The 21,324-nt window shown below is 41.8% G+C and overlaps 1 protein-coding gene across 1 annotated transcript in view; it reads left to right on the top strand.

Annotated features, from left to right (window-relative positions):
- Positions 1–2,218: 2,218 nt before the first annotated feature.
- Positions 2,219–21,324, top strand: part of tspan4a (tetraspanin 4a) — a 126,776-nt gene continuing 107,670 nt past the window's right edge. The window contains exon 1 of the mRNA XM_073464786.1: positions 2,219–2,539. Within this exon, the coding sequence (XP_073320887.1) occupies positions 2,219–2,539 (321 nt within the window). The remainder of the gene's footprint in view (positions 2,540–21,324) is intronic.

Below are 21,324 nucleotides of genomic sequence, written 5' to 3'. Positions count from 1 at the left end.
CCAGTAATGTTTTTTGGAGAAAACAACATCAGCCCAACAGTTGCGCATACAGGGATGTCAGTCAGTAAGTCACATTCACTCTCCTCGGCCGCCGCCTCCGCAGGCTGACAAAAATACACACAGGAGACAAAACAGAAATCCATTAAATACTTGATGCAGCCATGAATAAAGTCAGTACCTCTGCAGCTTTGAAACGTCCCCGTGGACTCATCAAACCACTGACCCAGATGGCTACCAGGTTGTGGAGAGCATGCAGATATTTTGTGAAACTGTCAGCAGCAGTGTGGGCTTCCCACTTCGTTCATACAAAGACACACTTTAGGTGAGTTGTTTTTGCTGTGGAAATCTGTGCCAAGAGCAGCTACATGGGTACTGTGTGACCCAAGTCCAGGTCCAGAGGGAGAGAGGAGCATGACTGAAGCCAAGCGTGCAGAGAGCAGCCTGGGCTGTGCGCAAGAACAACCTCTGCATGTGGAATGAGTTCCAGGCAGGAGGCAGAGAGGCGAGGAGAGGAGGAGGAAGCACTAGCGCAAGTGCAGCAGGCTTCCCAGTGCTGGAATGTTAACAGCACACCAGGTTTTGTGTGTGCTCACATGTTGTGTGCATGAGTGTTCATGTGTGCGTGTTATCTGGTAGATGGTAGGGCATAATCGGCGTGCGCACGAGGGAGGATGGGGCTGCGAGACACTGATTGGTTGAGCTCCCTTGTAGGGTGTGGCCAGAATATGAATGACTGCCCCTGCCTTTCGCGCTGCCAGGTTTTGGGGACAGTTACTGTGGAGGGATGGGGTGTTTGAGATTGTGCGTGCGGATGAGAGAGCATCGGAGCTTGTGAGAGAAGGGAGGAAAGAAAAGGGGGAGGGAGAAAGAGAACAGGAGCATGTGAGAAAGAGGGAGGGAGCTTCAGGCAGCCAGACTGGACTACCGCTCACACACTGCAGTCTTTCTTTTCTTCTCTGAGGAAACTGTCTTTCTCTTCTCCCTGCCCATCTCTCCTTCTTGCTCTTTCTTCTCTTGCTGCTTGGCCATGACCCCGGCGGACACCTTGATCTCCCTGCCCACCTAGAGAAGAGGATAGAAATGCTGTAGCGGAGGAGGGAGAGAGACGAGAAGAGGGGACACCGCACACTTTGCCTCACTGATGAGAGTCTGGAAATTAATTAACCGCCGTCAGCACAGAAGGGGGAGCGCAGAGAGGGGCTTAGAGTGAGGTGCGGGGAGAAAATAAGAGGGAGTTAAAGAGGGCGAATCGCTAAATGTGTGAAGAGCAGGCTGTTGAGGGAGGCAGAGTAACCCCCGGACACTGAGAGACAAAAGACACAAGTTAGAGGAGGCAGGAATTCAAAAGGGATATCAATTCAAGAAGCCAAAGAATGGTCCACTCACATGCGTTATTCATCCTTTCATGCTTCTTTTCGACCTTCTTCTCACATTCATAACACCATTCTTCCCTCTCATCTCCTCGTCTTGTTTAGTTCTTTTAATGCATGTCAGCAAAAGCACATCGACAGCCACAACCACATGCTGAACACTCATCCACCACTTAGACAACAGCGCTGCATTCCATTCTCAGAGGATGTGTAATCTGTTACTGAGTAAAACAAGTTGATTGGCTGAAGCAGGGGTGCCATTACCTCCCAGCCGAGAGCACCTGCTCAGGAATTTCTCATGAGACCAGGTAGGACGTTTCTGGATCATTTTGTCAACCCCGAGCAGCTGGAGCGGTCGAGTCGAAACCCTTCAGTCGTTTTCCTTGATTGAACTGTTACGAGATGAAACTGCAAACCAGCTTATCTCTCAGAGCATGACACCTGCGTTTGAGCGATTACAGAGAGGGAAACAGGGATGCGCAGATGTGTGTGTGTGTGTTGGGATTATGTCCTGAATACACAGAATTACACAGGTGTTGCAGCAGGATTATGCAAAGTCTCCTGCTGAAATTAGAGGCACTATAGGATTAAAGAGAAGAACTTCAGTCAAGTGAATGGCAGCACGTTCTCTTCCACAGATTAAGTCAGATCAAGTGTGATCACACTTTGGGGGACAATTAAATCAGCCCTCCCAGGGTTTGATAGGGGTCATAATTATTTGGAGCTGAACTGGGGACAGGTTGAAACAGCTGAAATCCATCTCTCAGCCCTCAGTGGAATAACTTGGGGACTTTACTCAGACCTGAAGTACACAGAGTGACTATTAAAGACTCATAAAGGCTTCCATAATGAGACGCTCGAGCACAGATGAGACTCCATACCGGCGCAGTCCATCTCTGGACAGCAAACCCGACACGCCACCGTTCACTTCTGGGTTTCACCGCTTCAGTGGGGAGTTTGAGTACAAGCGGCCGCCGTTTGCATTTGGCTTCCACACGACAAAGGGGCCGCAGACGTCCAAGGGGCGCTACGCCCAGGGGAAGAAGTATGTGGTGTTTTACCTGGACCTCTCCTTCATATTCCTCCTAGAACTGCGGCGCTGCAGGATGGCCGAGGGTTGCATGATGGCCCTGCGATATGGAATGGTGTTCTTCAACCTCCTTTTCTGGGTGAGTGCTTCATCTTCATTTTTTTTTCCTATCTCTGAGTGTGTGAGTGTGTGTGTGTGTGAGTTTGAGGGGATGTTTATTTAGCCTAAAGTGATGTTCTGCTGTCTTGATTTTTTTTTTTTCTCTGTTAGTCATATATTTTTCTTGGGTTGCTTAGAGGGAGCTCTGTTTTGTGTGTCTGTGCAACCAGAGTGACGTGAGAGGAGTGAGGAGGGGGGAGTGTGAGAGACAGATCATGCATTTAGATCATGTGTACAAAGCCCACTGTGTGGGTGAGGCGAGTTTTTTCTGTTGCCTATACAGTACTTTAAGTGTGGGTGTACACTGCATTGTTTGCTGTGTTAAGCTTTGGCATATTTTGAGCTTGCATTGTGTGTACACTAGTTAATCACAGTGTTACCGTTGTGCTGTAATTCTTCATCTACCTCTGCTCACTCTCCTCTCAGCCCATCAAAGCATCTGCTGTCAATCTGCTCGATCTGGCCGATCGTATCTGTTTGCCGTGGGGATGTTTGAGCTTTGGTGTCTGTCTGCCGCTGTCAATCCTGCTCCGATAGCCCCACAACAGATCACTTTCATTCTCCCTGTGAAGCCTGTCATGTACCACAGTTGCGTTTCACGTTCAAAGATCTCAATCTGTGCTTCATCTGTGTTTTCTTCTGCTGCAGACTCCCTTTGTGCAATCCTTTGCAACTTGTCTCAGAGTTTTGAAGGGGACTGGCCTCTGTGGTTACCTTGCTGGGATTACTTTTATTTTTCATACTACTGTTCTTATTGGTAATGGAATGAGATGAGGCCTTGAACTATGAAATGCAATCTAGCCGCCAAGATGCAATCTCCCTTGGGGAATGAGTGACCTCTTCACCTCTACATCTTTTGTCAGCTATAAACTGCTGTCAGAGGGGCTGCAGCGCTTATTATTAGCGCACTCTGCGTGTGTGTGTGTGTGTGTGTGTGCCGCTGGGGATAAATAATGACCACATGACCACGACGAGCCTTCTCCTGTTCAGAAGCCAATCGTGTTATGATCCTCCAGGTGAGAACAGAGGAGCTCTTCCAATATAAAGTCTGCCTTTGAAAATAACACCGATGAGTTTTAGGAGCAGCTGATGGCTAATGTCAGACCTCAATGTCTCAACAATTTCAGTAGCAATTTACCAGCTGTTGAGCATGTCGACTGGTTCATCCAAAGACAGGTTTTGCACATCTTATGCGAAAATGAGACTTTTAAGAGGGTGACTTCATCGGTGTTGAATATGCCCTTCATATTCTGTAGACAAAGTGACACAGCAAGTGCAGACCTGTCAACCTTGAAGAAAGTTTTTGAGTACTACCTAACGCCTAAAAATGCTGTGCGTGTGGCCAAAAAACAGTATTTTTTCATTGGTTCTTTTTCAGGACATTAATAAATACCCATTCCTCTGGTTACTTAATTCAATTTTCCACACACACTCACACACCAGTCCATTTGCCTTAGCAAAGGAGTTCAAAGAACAGTCTTCACTTGAGGAAACTGCCAGCCGGAGTGAGGAAGAAGGACGAGAAGGATAAAATCAATGTCAATTAGCATACTGCTGCAGCTATTCGTTTTCAGACACGAGTAGGGTTGCAAGATTGGTCACATTCTCAAGGCGCCACAAGCTTTTGGAGCGACAAAACGTACCAGTGGACTTTGAACTAAAAATGCATACAGGTTGGCAGTCTACAAATGAAAGTTTCTTGTCTTGAACTTTCACAGATTATTATCATATAGATTATTTATATCACATCATTCCCAGCTCCACAAGCTGTCTTGTGATGTTACGTGTTAATAGGCTCATATGAATAGCAAGTTGTGCACTGTGCAGCATGATAAACAGGTTTCATGATTGGCTGTTTTTCAAGGTTCATCAAGATAGTGTTGTAGTTTGACGTCAGCAGAAACAAATTTGGATTTTTGTCATTTACACCTTTTTACATTCACCTTTTACTGGAGAAGTATGCACGGAAACACAGAAAATTTCATCAGAGATATATCCCTCTATATCTACCATACGTGAAAACAACTCTTCCAGCCATGGATCATTTAAAGGAACTTGGGGCAGGACTTGTGAAAAAATAAACATGCATTTTAAGTTTTTTAATGCTAATGGGTGATGAAGCGTTCAAAACCAAAAAGAATGAGCCCACCCACGTATTTCTCTATTGCCTTGAACAGGCTGTGTGCTGCATAATGTACTGCAATTCGTGGTCCGAATTTCCCGCGCAGTCCTGCGGACGTGACGTTAGGTGACGCTGAATGCGCGTCCTCGGCGGCTTTCGACTTGGTTATGGGAAGAAGACAAGCGTGGTGGACCCAAACTAGTGTTTGGGTAGTAATGGATTCTGCTACAGCCAGCAAACGACCCACCATCACACAAAGTCCACTAAAAAGTCATACTAAGAAGAAAACGAAGGTTTTATCAGCGGCATGTCGTGAGTCGAAACGAAATTAAGACCAAAGCCGGGCTGGCACCCGGATAAACATTGGATACGCGTTCGACTAATGGAGGCAGCTTCAACTTGAATTGGGACTGAAAACAGATGCTGACATGGCTCATTTCGTAGTAACCAGGTGAGAAAACATTACAGGTCATGTTTAGAGCTTGATTTGAAATCATATGAGATCACCGAGGACTCAGAGTGACCTAACGTGCAAAGTAGCGTTAGCTGCAAACATGTAACTTAGTCCACCGCTGTGTAACACTGAATAGTTACAGACTGCGCATTTTCCACGGTCCTTTAGTCTGAAACCGAATAGTTAGAAATATGACCCTTTATATATGGGACCTGCGCCTGGCATGCGCGGAGGTCTTGCAGCAAACAGTCACGTGAACAGCGAGTAAAGAAATAAAATGATGTCACAGCATCAGCTGCACTGCTGTGAAGAGTTCATGCGCGCTCCCGCGCCGGCTTGGCTGATGGCTGCAGTTACCCTAATGGCCGCAGCGGCCGTCGTGTCACTATTGAGTCTTATTTCTTGATCCTGCCCCAAGTTCCTTTAAGGAAAAATCAGGATACAGTATTGGGGCCCCATTCATTCCAATGAAAGCAGCTCAGTGGAACATGAAATAAAAAAAGTTCAACTTCCCTCGTATAAAATTGCCGCATCGCTTCCACATTGTGCAGCCCATAGAGTGTGCACACTAAAGACTTCTGCGCATGATGTTGTAATTACAGTTTGGCCACTATGTCAAACAGGCTACAAAGTCCAGTGTTGTTCCTGTGTGCTTGGTTGCAGCCTTAATATATCTGGTCAAATCCAAGCCCACAGGAAAAACCAAAAATTTCTCTTGCATGCATGAAGTTAAGTCTCTTTCCACAGGCAACAAGAGAAAACTGCCTGAGCAGCGGGTAGTTATAGTGTGTGCAGCTGTGGCTGAAACGAAAAAAAGAAAAAAAAGTTTCACTCAGAGAAACCCAGACAGGCAAGTGTCAGGACAAAGACAGCACAGCACGGTACAAGCCTGACTGTTTAACTGATAGATAATCTCTGCAATGCAGAGCGAAAATAAATAACATCATACCACCGTGGCAATAAGCGTTAAAAAAAAACATCCACTTGCTAGTTAAACAGTTCTAACAGAATCAGTTTATCTGCCAAGTGCACTAAATGTACAGGAAGTTATTATGTGCAGATACAAACTGACAACTAGATTGGAAAGTGACAAACCACACACACACACAGAAAATCTTCATGTGGTAATATATATGTTGACTTATATAAACCTCAACACTGCCAACTTAACGCCGTCAAATTCACACAATTACGTTGTGAAGGTGGAGGAAAAATAAGACTCCACATGCTGTGTGAGAAGACGGTGCAGCACGAGACAGAAGAAGCCAACACATATCAGTCTGCAAATATACTGTACAACTTGTACTGATATGAAATATTTAATGTCTGTTGGCTTAAAATGTGATGCTGAAGAGCTTGTATCTTAGCTGAGCTGCTGTCATATTCACAGCAGTTACAGTGGATTACAGCGACAACTCAAATGAAAAATATCAGTATGCTCCAAATGCCCATATTTTCAACAAAATACATGACCTAATCATCTGAATACATGTTGGGAATGTACAGTTATGCAAACTATGAATATGTTGAAACTTTACATTTCTTTATGTTGAAACTTTACTTTTATTGAGGTTCAATTTGCAACTTCATGTTGTGACGAAGCTGTTGTCCTAAAACTAACCAGACCATCAGCACTGAGGTCTGGTTTTAGGAACAAAAAAAACACAAGATCATGGTTTGACGGCTCTGGTTCTGTCTCCTCAAACACAGCTGGAGAATGTTTGGACGTCTCATCAAATATATCCAATGGTTTCACTCTTACAAATGTTGAAACACCATCTAGAGCAGCGGCCTCTGGCTAAGCAGTTGTCACACCCGGCTGACCACCATCACCCCTCCACCTCAAACCCAATTGCCAGATTGAATGTTAGCCAAGTAGGTTTCTGCAAAACCACAGAGAAGTTAAAACTCAGTTAAAAAACGGTTTTGGTTCAATTTTCTATTTCTCTCTTGTCACAGTGCTGTGCTTATGCTCTGTTTAGGTTTATGCATAAAAACCACTAGGTCAGGGTTAAGTATTGATCATGGTTTGGCTTAAAGTACCTGTTTTGGTTGCCACGATCACAGATGGAGATGGTCCGCCTAGAAAACAGCTTGAAATGTTCCCATGTCACCTACATAATATCTAGTGGTATGACTCGAACTGCGGTCGGCCATTTGGCAGCCATGTTGGCTTGCAATAATGCCACCACTGTCCCCTCCACCTCCTGATGTGTAAGGTGGCTAATAAGCATATAATGTGAACGTGAATTGCCATGTTTTCTGCAAATGTCAGCATGGACATAATTGTGGTTTGCAGAAACACTAACTGCTCCTACGTCAGCTCATATACATGTAGCAATGATACGTGATGATTTCAAAATAAAGGCTCCGAGGTCAAATTAGCAGTAATACGATATATGCAACACCTGGTTAGACTTTCAAAATATAGCTTGCTGACAAGCACTTCAAATATTATGACATATGACTTTTGGACTTGTTATTAACGTCGTCAAATGCTCACAGTTTGGTTAGGCTTAGGATAAGATCATACTTTGGACTAAAATAAATACTTTCTTCTAACGAATGTAAGTGATGTAACTACGTCACTCACGTAACGTAAATTACGTAAGTTACGTCATTAACTCACTTATGTAACGTAACTTAAAACCAAATCACTCTTGACTCTTCGTCACAAACAGGACCCAAATCCCGTTTTCTGGAGGGAAAGTCTGTTGTATGAATGATTTATTCTTTTTCTCTACCGCACTAGAGGGGCGCTCTAACCGGTGATGCTAGAGCGGTACCAACACCATCAAAGTTAGAAGCGTAGGGCCACTGACCATGCTGGTCGTACAATGCCACCATTTTATTCTGGCGACTGGGCTGAAATACAACAGAAAACTGATAAAGTGTTATCAGCGTGTTATCAAGCACCAGTGTGCTCGTTTAAATCTATTCGTGAGGTCACCGATGGAGTTAACTCAAACTGGATGAAATGAAAAGGATAAATTGCAGGCCATGTGGAAGATGAACTGTCTCCCAGCGAAATGGTGTCAGGTCAGATTGATACTTGGGTTTAGGATTGAAGACAGACCTCCTTGCTCTGTTTTTTCCTCCAAGCTTGGCATCACGCTGCTCCCTCGTGGTGGGCAGCAAACTGCCCATCACTGGAGCTGTGCTGTCCTGAGAGCAGCAGGAGGTGGAGGAAAACCAAATTGTGGTAGAAGAGGTCAGGATGCTGTTTGTTACTGTGGCTGGTAAACTGAGACCAGAAGGTGCAACACTCAGCTGAGTTGATTCCTTAATAAATGATTAGTGTTGATTAAGTTAACACCAATAACTGCATTCACAATTAATCTAACATGGGAGTCAAGCCAGCATTTTGTCAGCAGCAGTAATTGCAACTACAGTAACACCTTGCTCTCCAGGTGGGAAAGTGCCAATTATCTGCTACCTCTGGAACCTGCAGAGTTAAATATGGTCAAACCAGCGTGTAAAAAGCAATAAAAAATAATTTATTGACGAATAAGGGAAGAAATTAAACTCGAAACAAAACATGAATCTTTCAAAGTGCAAGTTGTTTTCAGAAGATGTCATAAAAATGACAAAAAAGGACCCTGAATAAAGTTAAGTTTGTTGTTCAGTGAATCAGAAGGTTTTTTATGCATTTTACTACTAATTTGCATTCCACTATGTGGGATGTTTTTGCTACTTGTGTTTCTTGTTGGCTATATATTTTGTTTTCACTCTGACCGAGAAATTCAGTCAATCAATCTTTTGTTCAGATTCACATAAAAAGCACCAAATAAGATACTAATCTCAAACATCCTTCTGGGTGGAACTAGGTATTAAACGAAAAAGTGTCAAGAAATGAATCCAAAAACAAATGAATGATGGTTTGATTCCAGGATTAGAGGTTGTGGTAAAATAGAGTGGCAAAAATAGACAAAGTTTTGCTTTCAGTTGGCAAACAGGCTCATGTCACTGCAGTCAGAAATGTCAGGATTTTCTGGGACAAACTGTCTGCTCATGCTGGTGTCAGACTCATTTGCTCCCAAGGCGACTGCTGGAGATCACGGAGTCAAAGAGTGGCGGGTTAGTGAAAACGGTTGTTATGATTGAGGTCAACGCGGCCGGTCTGCAGCCACTGAAGGAGCTGAATGATGGGAAGAAGTGAGGCTGACAGTATCCACTGGTTCAAAACTGTGAATGGACTGTGAATCAACCTGAAGGTTCACTGTTGATTTTCTGCATGTTGAGCTCTAATTATAAACTTTAAAACAACTTTCTTAAACTTGACAAGCTTTAAATTATTTCTCAAAACTAAAATAGTTTATGTCACTTATTTCAAGCAGTGACTTTAATTGATAATGACCTTGTCTGAAACACTTTAAGGCAGATTGTTCCATTTTTTTTTTTTTTTTTTCAGTTTAAAGCTCTTTTTCCTTAAGAGCAGCGGGGTGTTTAGACCTAGTTTCAATCTCTTTTTATGTCCCCAAGCATCCGAGTTATGTTTGCTGCTGCAGACACTTCTCATCTCTGTTTACATTTAACAAGGACCTCTCGCAGTGTTGACAGCTCAGACAGTGCTCCTGGTGATATACCGTGAAAAGAAAAAGGGGAGAAAACAAAAAAAGATGAAGTGCTAATATGCGGCAGAATCCCTCTAAGTAGTTTTAAAAAGGGAAAAGTTAAGGCATAGTGGGTTTGTGCTGAAAATCTGCTTCTGTAAACGTAAACAACATAGTAACCTTCAGTTTTTAGCCGTCACTTTGGTACTGATAGCAGAGTTTTGCTTTATAAACCTGATAGGGCCTCAAAAGTAATTTTAAAATAAATTATACTGTAAAAGACACGGGTAACCAATGCAAAGAGGCTAAAATAGGTGTGATGTTGTCAAATTTTTTTGAGAGTTGAGCTGCAGCATTTTAGCATTTTTAGCACGAGTTAGAGGCAATGGAGGGACTGAGGGGTCAGTCTATATAATGACATCATAGTAACTGATTCGCAACATTCATGTTTTTTGTATTAATTTGAATGGCCAGGATAACATGTGTCAGATTGTAATTAACATTGATTTAAAACGATTAAAAAATGGTTTGCACTACAGCAGACTGCAAACTTGAACACCAACATATTATAGGTCAAAGCAGCCACATCAATCACAGTCAACAACAGCAAGGAGATGAAAAGGGAGAGAAACTCCCCAGACTCCCTTGTAAAATCGCTCAAGTTTATGAGTTGTTGAGTTAAAAGAAACTTCATAAACTTTGTTAAGCGCTGTTTCTGGCAAGTTCTTAATTGCTTGGGGCTTCTTGTAAATTCAAAATTTTTTTATAGCCTCGTTTCAGGCGACATTTTTATCGACACGTTCCTTTCCTCATATTTGTTTATGAAAGGCTTCTGTTCGCGCTGCTATTCGCAGCGTAAGTGCAGTCTCATCAGCAGAAAATCAGTGGGACCTGCCTCGTTTGATCACAATATTATCAGGCCTGCCAATTATTTGGGGTGTCAATTATTATTTCAGGGGGTGCTGCAGCCCCCTCAGCACCCCTAGTTCCAGTATCCCACGACTTTCTCCAAATCAGTGACAGGAACTATTTTATTGTGGCAATTTTATGTAGTTGATAAAAAGAGGATTGGACAACTATTTCTACATGGAAGTCTAAAGATATGAGTCACATAAAACACCAAGATTTCAGGCTTAGCGCAATAGGTTGGTGTAAATTAGGACCAAATTAGACAAGTAAGAATTGAAACTAATGTCGCCCCATATACACAGGCTGCAATATTCCACACTATTAATGGTAGATTAAGTAGTGCCATTAAAGTTGTTACTACACATTTTTTTCTCTGTTTCTTTCTCTCAGAACAAGCGTGGAACAAAGCCATTAGTCTCAATGCTGATTTCAATGACTCCGTGTCATTCAAAGGTGAATCAACGTGCACATTGTCATGGAAACAGATCTTTTTCGAAGCACTGCATGAAGGTCTACATTTGTGCGCTCTCACACTTTATGTCACACACTTAAGTGCAAATAAAGTCAACAGGAGCTAGCACATCTCACTCAAACCGGGTTCCACTCGGAGCTACAGTCAGATACTTGTGTGTTAATACCCGTGACTGTAAGTGTGAAATAAGCTCAAGAATCTGACCTCGTACATCAACAGCTGTGTGGGTGAGAGATGCCTGGGTATCACTTCTTCCCAGACAAAGCTTTAGGAAGAAAAAGAGAGAAAAAAGAAAAGGCAGAGACGGATTTGTGTGCTTCAGGACAAATGCTGATTATCCCCTAAACGTAGCAGCAATGACTCCAGCATAAAATTGCAACAGTGGGCAACTAAAAAATATGTGATGATGCACAACACTAATCGTCTTCAGCAGCGGAAACCACCACAGCGCCTCACAGCTACAAAATACCAAAAATAAGACTTCTAATTTACAGCCACTATTTAATTAATCTAGTTAGCACGAACATGTCTTTTCCACACCGTGGGGGGAGGAGAGGGGGGAGGGGATGAATCACATGTAGCAGCGGGTGAACCTGGGACAGAGAGGAGAACATAGGAAGACAGACTGAAGACGTGTCTTCTGAGATTGTGTTTACTTTTCATCGTAATGTAGGTCAGAGCCCAACGGAGGATCCATAGATTGCCATGAATGGGTTGCTTCTGTCTGCACTGATTTAGTCAGCTCAATAGGAATCAGCTTTTCCACTGATTTGAGATCTTACAGCACCGCCCCACCCAGCCCATGCTGCCACACAGTCCATCGATTCACAGCAGGGCGGGGGGGGGGGAGCGGCGTGCACAGCATGAGCGGTCCAGATAACAGGCCTGCAGTTTGGCATGTTTGTCTCTGTCACATCCATCTTCGATTGTGGGGAAACCTCTGGAAATGAAAAAGAAGGGACACTGGGGATGTCTTCATTTTTCTTCTTTCCTATAGACATATTTCTGCTTCTAGGCATCATCAGCAGTTTTCATAGCTCTGTCACATGTATCATGCTAGTGCTGGGGTATATAGTGCTGAATAAATTAGAATATTTGCATTTAAAAGCATTCATAAGTTTACTTTTTGACAGATTTTGTTGAAAATATCCCTTAATAAATCTCTGCAGGGTTTTTTTATTGGCTCAGAAAGAGGCTTAGGTGGTGCCTCAGTGAGTCTGCTCTGGCTTTATCATCGCTGCCAGTTTAATACTCAAACCCCTTTGATTCCACTCTTCAGCTTTTATAGACACGGGATTTTGGCATTGCCACAACACTGACCTACTTGAAGCATTCTTTAGCTGTTTAAAATCCAATTTTCTTCATGTTTCCATGGTTATGAAAAGCAACGGCCAGATGAATTTGTCTGCATCATGTCATGACTTCATTTGTTCTCAGCAGTGATATTTATAAGTGAGCTGTGAACAGTTTGTTTTTTTTATCTCGTGGAGGGATTGGCACAAGTTGTTCCTGTTAATGTAAGTTTTTTAGATTGAATAAGGCGTGACAAGGCTGTGACAAATAAGATATTCGTTTCCTTGACCTCTTTAGAATTATGATAGAAGCAGAAAATGGTCTTTCTTGCAACTGAAATATGCCTATAAAGGCAAACCATGCACTGCTGTTCTGTCTTCCTTATATGTCCTTGTGATGTGTTAAAACAGATATAAATTATATATAAGCAGTGAAATAAGTTAATGAAACTTCAGATCAAATTGCTTTTGTTTTCATCTTCTGCTGCTGCTCGGCTATAAGCGGCTATATGGGTTTTCATCCTGTGATGTGAAAGCTGTTTTAAAAAATTCATGTCAGTGAATCCAGGAAAGCCCCTTGATATTAGAAAGTGTGTCAGTAAGTGGAATCCATTCAGTTAATAAACGTGATGCAAAGCTGATATCAGGTCTGTTTTTCTCCTGCATGTTTACACTCGACTTTGATTTAAGGTCGACTCACTTTCCAAGGGCTGAACAATGCCGCAGACCGTATTGATGTAGATGATGACATGACGTGTGCCCTTTGTGGGCAGCCAACTTACCTCACATCACAGCTTATTCTAATCGCCCTCTCAAAAAGCCTCTTTTTAAACACATTTCCCATTTCCACAGGTTATTGAAAGTCACTTTTAAAAATGATCCTGAGGCAATTTTATGATGATAAAACTCCCTGTGCTTCTGTCCTTATCACTTTATGGCACACATGCAGTATTAATGTCTATGCTTCAGAGACTTAAATGGTAAATGCAAACATAAAAGTACAAACTATAAATATACTCTGTTTTAGAGAGCTTTACATTGATTAAATTTGAGGTGCTTGTGCATGTAGTGAGTTTAGTTGGCAGGATTAAGAATGACAAAAAAATACAACCCAATTGTCACAATGAATGTTAGCCAAGTATATTTCTGCAAAACCAAAGATAAGTTAAAACTTGATGTCTCCTGTTTCTTTAGGTTGAAATTTCTTTTTCTATTTTATCACAACGCTGCGCTGTTTAGGCACAAAAAACACTCGTTTAAGGTCAGGAATGATCCGTCAGTTTTGTTCGCCACGAAAACTGCTGGAAATACCCTCAACTCTCCTTAGAAAACATGCAGTTTGGACGCCACTTAAACGGCTAGAAATGTCTCAAGGTGTCAAGGAAAAAATGTCCAGTGGTGTGAATGTTTCGCAACCTTGTTTCAAGTAATAACGACCCCTTAATACAAATGATGGTCCCAGAGCAACGTTAACTATGACGTTCTAGAAACAACACCAACACAGCAAAATCATATTCATTATATTCTGCCACATATTTCTGGTCTCCATATTCTTATCATAGGCCCAGCTTTTAATTGACTACCAGCTTTTATTTGAGGGGATATGGTATTTACCATACAGGCATGAGAGTGGCATCAGTCTTCTCATCTTAAGATGCACAGAAACCTTGCACACCGAGTCCAATGTGTTTATTTTTCTATTCATTGTGAAAACACTTAGCATGAAACAAAATGGAGTTGTCAAGCAGATATTGGTCAAGATCACGGTCATTCGTTGTGCATTAGTCTGTTTTTAATCACACCTCATCACATTGCTTTATCACACTATGGTGGCTCTGAATAGTCAAACAATCCTTTAAATGTCAGTGTGTAATCATGACTGACATGAGGTCGTATTTATTTTTTAACCCTGTCCCTTTCAGACAAAAGAGAACTGACTCAGTGTGCAATATTGAACTCTTCCCCTGGATGTAAACAGCCCCACACTTATGTTTACAACTATTCTGTAGAACCGTTATATTGCTTGTTACATGTTTATGTTTACTCACTGAATCACACAGTTAAGAGAAGACTCACAGTCAACCACACTTTACTCGTGAGGAAGAGCTCTCAGTTCTCTGCAACACTTTTCCGGATTAGCCCCAGGACAGAGTGGAAGTACTTATTGAGGGATGCGCTCCCTATTCTGACATTGAATTATTTCCTGCACTGCATCAGTCAGGCGTGACATCAGTGAGGCTGCTCTCTGAACAAAGATGACCTTGTCTTTTCATGGCAACGAAGGACATCTCTTTAAACAGGTATTAATGTATATATTTAAATTTGATATATAAATGCTTTTATTTAGGATAAAAGCTGATGCACTTGCCAGTGGTTTAGGGAAAATACTTTCTGTACTTCAAAAGGCCTCTGCAAGTCTGCTGAAATTAATAAATATTGAGTAATCACAGTTGACAGATCTGAATCATGAACATTAATAAATATTCATAAAGGACACTTGAGGGCTGATGTGTCAAAGCGATGTGCAGCACAGTGTAAAAACAGCACGAAGCTGCACTGTTGTGATAGGCTCGTCTCACACTGTAAAGGTGGGTCGTTCCTCTTTTTAGGTCACTTTGAAGTATGAACGGATTAAGACGTCACACGGCAGACATGGTACATGAGTGTCGGCCCACATGGGGAGGTTGGGGAATACGTTGATTTGAATAACTATCCATTATCCAAGTCGAGAGGCTGCGAATATAATCCCACCGATCCTACCACTTTGTTTTACTCAGCTGACCATGTGCAGCAGCTTGAGGCGGTAATGAAAGGTAGAGGGGGTCTCACTGGGAATCCGGCTTGGAAAATGATAGAGTGCGGACCATGTGTAAGACAAGGACGAATCTAAGATGTGCATATGGAGAGATTGTGTGTGTTAGTATACAGCAGTGGGCTGTTAACCCCCGCATGAGCAGGAGACCTCTGTCGGTCTATCGCATTACAGATGGAGACCAGATGGAGGCAACAAGCTCTAACACCCCACTGACTCAGCCGACGTAGAGAGGAAAAAAGCAGCTCGATACACCTAATTGACAGCGTGGTGTCATGAAAGGAGCTTTAGATTAGGGTGCAGCAGAGTCCCAAGTGGAATGCATAAGCAGCAAAGTGACACTGATCAGAGCCGAGCGGATCCTGCTGCGGTTACACAGGAGATGCTGAAGGGACCGGGCAGGAACAAAACTTCTTGTTCTTTGAAGCAAATAAAAACAAAGTCGATGTTAATTATCAATAGCTCTCAGGGCACGGTAGAAAAAGGCGAGATACCTTGGGATGCTGTTTTGTTTTGGAGAACAATCAAAAAGAGGCTCCTTTTACTGTTTCACTCATGTGTGATCATTTCTAAAGATGTTCTCTATTCTCAGTGAGTCATTTTCAGAGAAGAATCAGAAAAGACGTCAGGATGGAGGGGGCGCATACAAGCCTTCAGTAACAAGTCATTTATGCCAAAGAAGTAGCGCTGGTGTATAAGTAATGTCAATTTGAGGAGAGACAGAATTTCTTTCTGATATGGTTGTGATGTTCCCACGCACTTGGTCGTCTCTCTCTCTCTCTCTCTCTGTAAAAGTGCCTTTCTATTGCTATTCTGCTTCGTCTCCACGGTCTCTATTACATCTGTGGAGGAGCTGTGCTCTCCTCACTGTCAGGAAATATTTCAGGTTATAAGGCTTATTCAGTGTGAGAAAGGGCAGAGCAAGTTGAACTTCTATATAGTACGTTTCATGCATGAAGAAAACATGATGTGCTTCACATAAAACATTTAAAATGCATAGGAATTGGTACAGCTATGTTTAAAAAGAGGGAAAAAAGAAAAAAAGCACAGAAAGGCTTAAAATGAATAAAAGAAGAAAATGATTTTTTTCTTTCAATTTCACAGTAAGTCGCTTCAAAATCCGCACATTTTGTCTTTGCCACATATGCGGTATATATTCTGTATCCGCCTGATCCAGTAATTCACTGAGGCCAGATCAAACAAATATTGGATTGCACGATGACGTTTTAATGGCTTTACTATTCCATCACACACTTACAATAAATAGCACATAATAATACAAAGCACAAACCTGCAGCGCTTATAAAAGTGCAAAGATTCAACATGAGAAACTCATTTTAGTACGAGTGCAAGAATGCATCACAGTACACAACAACACACTATACGTTTTTCTATTATAATGATGATTGACAATGATTATGCTTCAGTGATTAAAGGAACACCCCAGTGATTCAGCACTGCACTGCCATAAAATTGGGGATCTCAAAGGAGACAAACAAAACAATCGAGCAGGATCAAAGCAGCAAACCCTGTCCTTGTTATTTATTAATACTTTGCAAAAAGAAATACATTTTGTGAGAAACATAATGCCAGGAGATTTCACAACATTTTCAAGAAATTTATAATGAGTGTACCTGACAAGTTGCAAAGTGTAGACATGTTTTATTTTTTTTTCCCGTAATGTACTCTCGTTGGTATCAAAGTACGGCTAATGCTTTGGGTTTAATGTTTGGTTTGGTTATATTTAGGCAATCAAAATTATCTAGTCGAAGTGAGAAAAAGATAGTGGCCCTGGCTCCTTGCTGAAAAAGCTCAAAGTGACTTGAGGCATAAAGCTATGTGTTTACTTCATTAACATTTAAACAAATCTACAATCTTTCATTAACCTAAATTTAACCAAACCAGACACAGGATTCAGGGTGCAAACCAAGTATAAACCTACTGTGAGGTCAACCATTGGTTTGTGGACTAGTGTTTGAAGCCTCGAGTTTGGCATTTGACTATTATGACTTGCCATTTTGTTTTTTGCAGCCAGAAGTAACCATATTTGGGTCACAGGTAGCTCAGTTGGTAGAGCACACACTCCATGTACAGAGGCTGTGTCCTTGCGCAGTGGCCCAGGGTTCAAATCCAACCTGTGGCCCTTTACTGCATGTCACCAAAAAAGGGACAATATTTGGACTAGATGGTGAAGCTGCAGAGGATATCCCGATTGGATCTGAAAACCCAGGAACACACAGTGGTAGCAATTTGTCAATCACAAAGAGCCCCGCCCTAAAGCATATCCAACTTTTTGTCTATTTTACTGTAAATTAGACCACATTACTATGGATCAGCGTTGACTTAATATTTAGTAAACAAGCGTAGTATTAGTGTTTGATTCAAATTCATACCTGATTTATTTTTAATTGAGAAATTTTAACTTTGTTCCATATTCATTCTGATTATTATATTTTGCTATATTTTATACATTGTACTATTTGCCGTACTTTTGTACTTTTTTACTTACTTACCTTGTACTTTTACTTTAATTTATGTGTGTGAAATACTCGGATGCTGCTAAAATTTTGTTGTACACTTGTGCAATGACAATAAAAGGATTCTGATTCTGATTCTGATCTACCCAAGATCTCCCTATCTGTCAGTGTTTTGGTTCATTTTTTAAAGAGAAAGAAGAAGAAGCATCAAAGTATGGTTTACATTTACATTTTGTACTAACATGGCATTTGCAAGTGCCTTCATCATTTCAAGTGTTCATTTAAAAAATACACAATTTTAAACATTCTTCACTGAGTGATCATGTTTCTCTCAAAATGTATTTGATCATACTAATTAATCATACAAAAATGTGATTTATAGGAGAGAGGATTGAAGGAGCAGAGGCTGACATACTGAGCTTCATTCCCTGGTGGTCTCGATGCCGACACAACCAATAGCATTTCTTCAAACCGTCTCTAACTGGTAAAGCTCCGCAGGCTTTCTGCCACATATTTCTGGTCTCCAAGCCCGAAATAACCTCTGATGGCATTGCCAGGGTTATTTTCTCAGATGTGACAAAACTGCTCCAGAACATATTACACAACTGTTTTCACAGGCTGAGTTGTACTCTTGGTGTCAAGTAAACTGAACCTTTATGTGTGAAATCCCCATTTAAATAAACATAGCCAGTCCTGTAACAATCAATAGTTCTACACAAACCTCTGAATCCACTTAAAGACACCAAACAGATGCTATTTCTGAGCATACAAATCCCCTTTATAGTAGAAAACAGAGCAAAAGAACAAAATGTTGCATGTTGGTAGAGTTGGTGTGATTTCTAGCAATGACTCAGTGTTGTCAGTAAACTGAGTAAACCAACTTCTTCCTCCTTCAGAGCACATTTGGCACTGATACAGCACACGCCCCCACATCAACTTCACCACTGACAATCTTCTCACTATACTTACACACATACAACCTTCACATCACTCACTTAATGAATTCCACAACACTGTCATCTGTATGTCTTAACTATTCACACAACCATAAGTTTTTCCTGTCAGCAGAGACGCCACTTTCAAGAGGATACATCAGTTTAATTACATTATGCCAACAATCTTTACTTTTTAATGATGCCCAACACCTGCTTGCGATCATCATGTCCCTCCAAATCACAGTCAGTATGTGCGAAAAGGGTGATAGCTGCATGGTGTAGAGGCTTGACATCCCTGATTATCGTTTTGCATGAAGTGTTTGTAATTATGTGCCTTTCAATTTGGAGAAATAATAGCTGCTCAAGAAAAAAGTCTTTCAAAGGAGACATTTTAGACCTTGAGGTGTTTAAAATTGCTTTTCACAGTGACTTAACGTGTGTGATTTTTTTAATGAAGGAGCCGACACAAATTTCAATGCTTTATTGTTCCTTTTGTTTATGCTGCAAGTTCAGGCTCAGCTTTTAAACAGTACAGGGAATATTCAGTAAAAATCGCTGCCTTCTCCACCGCAGATGTTTCCCCCCTTTTTAATCAGAATTTCCACCTTCTTTTGCAAGTCCCTGGGAGTGTGTTTGCGTCACCAACTGACACTTATACAAGCATCAAGAACTCATGTTGTTGATTTTCATCCCAGCTTTATGTCAACAAGCTGTCAATCACATAATCAAATAAAAAATCACTTCATAGGAGTCAACGTTTTAAATATAACTAGCAAAGAGTAACTCCACTGACTCTCTTGCTTGGCCCTTCAGACCTTCATTCACACAAACACATAAAGGCTCAATCCCATGTCCTTACTCCTCGTTTTCGAGTGCCCCCTTCCTCCTCAGAACCGAGTCAAAAGGGGTAGTGGTTGAAATCTCCCCCTTTGAAATGGGACAACACTTTAAGACCCTCATACATCATCAGTAGTCGTCGATGGTATTTACGTAAACAGACGGGACCGTGCATTTCCAGATTCACATACGTGGGCTACTTGTATTGTCACTTCCATCATCTTTTCTCCGTTTTAACTCAGCTGACTTATGGTACATATAATTTTAATGTTAAACTTTAGATAAAGTAAAGTTTAATTAATGTGATGAGAAATAAAAACACGATGTGACACAGTTGACATGATGGACTGTAGTGCTGCTGTCATTCATGGGCTCTCAATATGTTCCTCTTAGAAAGTGGTAACTGGTACCAGTCTGGTCAGATATTAAGACTTACATCAAACCAGTTTGAAGATTTTCAATTTGGCCGAACCGTAGTTTGCAAAGATATTAGAGGAACGGTACCAGTGCAGTAGTGTTGGGCGATGTCTGCCGAATTGGCATATGATGATGTTTACAGTGAAACATTGTGATGGACGATGACATCAGAAAACTGTGTATAAAAACGGCATGACTGAGAGAAACAGCGGCCCACGGGAAAAGAAACACTGCTGCCACAAATTTAGAAAATAAGAAATGGGACATGGAGACATAATGTTGCAATGAGCAGCAACATGCTTCTTTTCATTTCCTCTCCCCACATGTCACAAACAACAACAATTCTTGCCTTATGGTAACTCTGAGGGGACACCCCACCTAATTGTGCTCTCTGGTGGGGAGCCTTTTGAATAACGACGTTACGATGGTCAGGGATTAGTAGTCCATGACTGCCAGCCATAAAGTGCAGCAACTCCGCTCTGGACTTCCAAATACATTCAAATTTAGGACTGTTATGCACAAATCAAAAATAACAATGTAATGATCACAAGCTAGCTTTTTAGTTACCGAGACATCTGCAAACTAGTAGCAAATCTTTTCTGCTTGTTATAAAGAAAAGGGCCATAATACATTGAAATAACAGAGCTTTCATAACCCTCAGTTTGAAGTGTGCCTGACACATTGCCCTACCCCTCTATCCCGACAAGAATCTGGACAGCCTACCTCTAGATATGAATGCTCAAAGTGGAGGAGTAAGGCTAAGCGGTAGGTGCAAGGAGTGTATTGGGATTGGGCCATACTGTACATTGGTATTCTCTCATGACTCCTCGGTACAATGCACACATACACAAACATTTTTAACACCCTCACACATTAACAACAGAGGAGAGTGGATGCATAGATGAGGCCCTGCTCTTTTCAGCAGGATATAAAAATAGAGGCTTTTATTAACACTGATAAAAATTCCATCTTCTTATCGACAGGGGAAACAGAGAAGGGCGGGAGAGTTTTGCTGCAGCGCTGCTTAGAATAAGGATGCTGCTGGGCAGAGAGGGAGAGAGAGAGAGACTGAGAGACACAGAGAGAGAGACAGTGACAGGGAGATGATTTTGGTGCGGAGAGGGGGGAAAGATGGGACAGAGAATCTGTATTATAGTAAAGCCAAATGGAAGCAAATTGACTCTGGACAATGAGAGGACCAGATGGTGGTTGGAAGGAAAAGGACTGGGCATTGAGGGATGCAGAGTGAGAGAAGAACGCTAACTACCACAGAGAGTTAGAGACGGAGAGAAAGACAGATGGAGAGAATGGAAGGTGGTGAGGGAGGAGGGTGGGGGGTGATGGGGGTTTGTCTTTACTGCCCTTGTTCGTGTAATCGAGGTTTGGCTGTAGCAGTATGGAAAAAACGACTGCAGTGTGGTGCAGCAGAGAGTCCGAACAGCACGGAAGTACAAACCAGAGGATGCCGGTGCACCTTGGGACCTG

The sequence above is a fragment of the Pagrus major genome, chromosome 4, assembly GCF_040436345.1.
Source record: "Pagrus major chromosome 4, Pma_NU_1.0".
NCBI lineage: Eukaryota > Metazoa > Chordata > Actinopteri > Spariformes > Sparidae > Pagrus > Pagrus major.
This window is presented reverse-complemented; position numbering and strand designations above follow the sequence as displayed.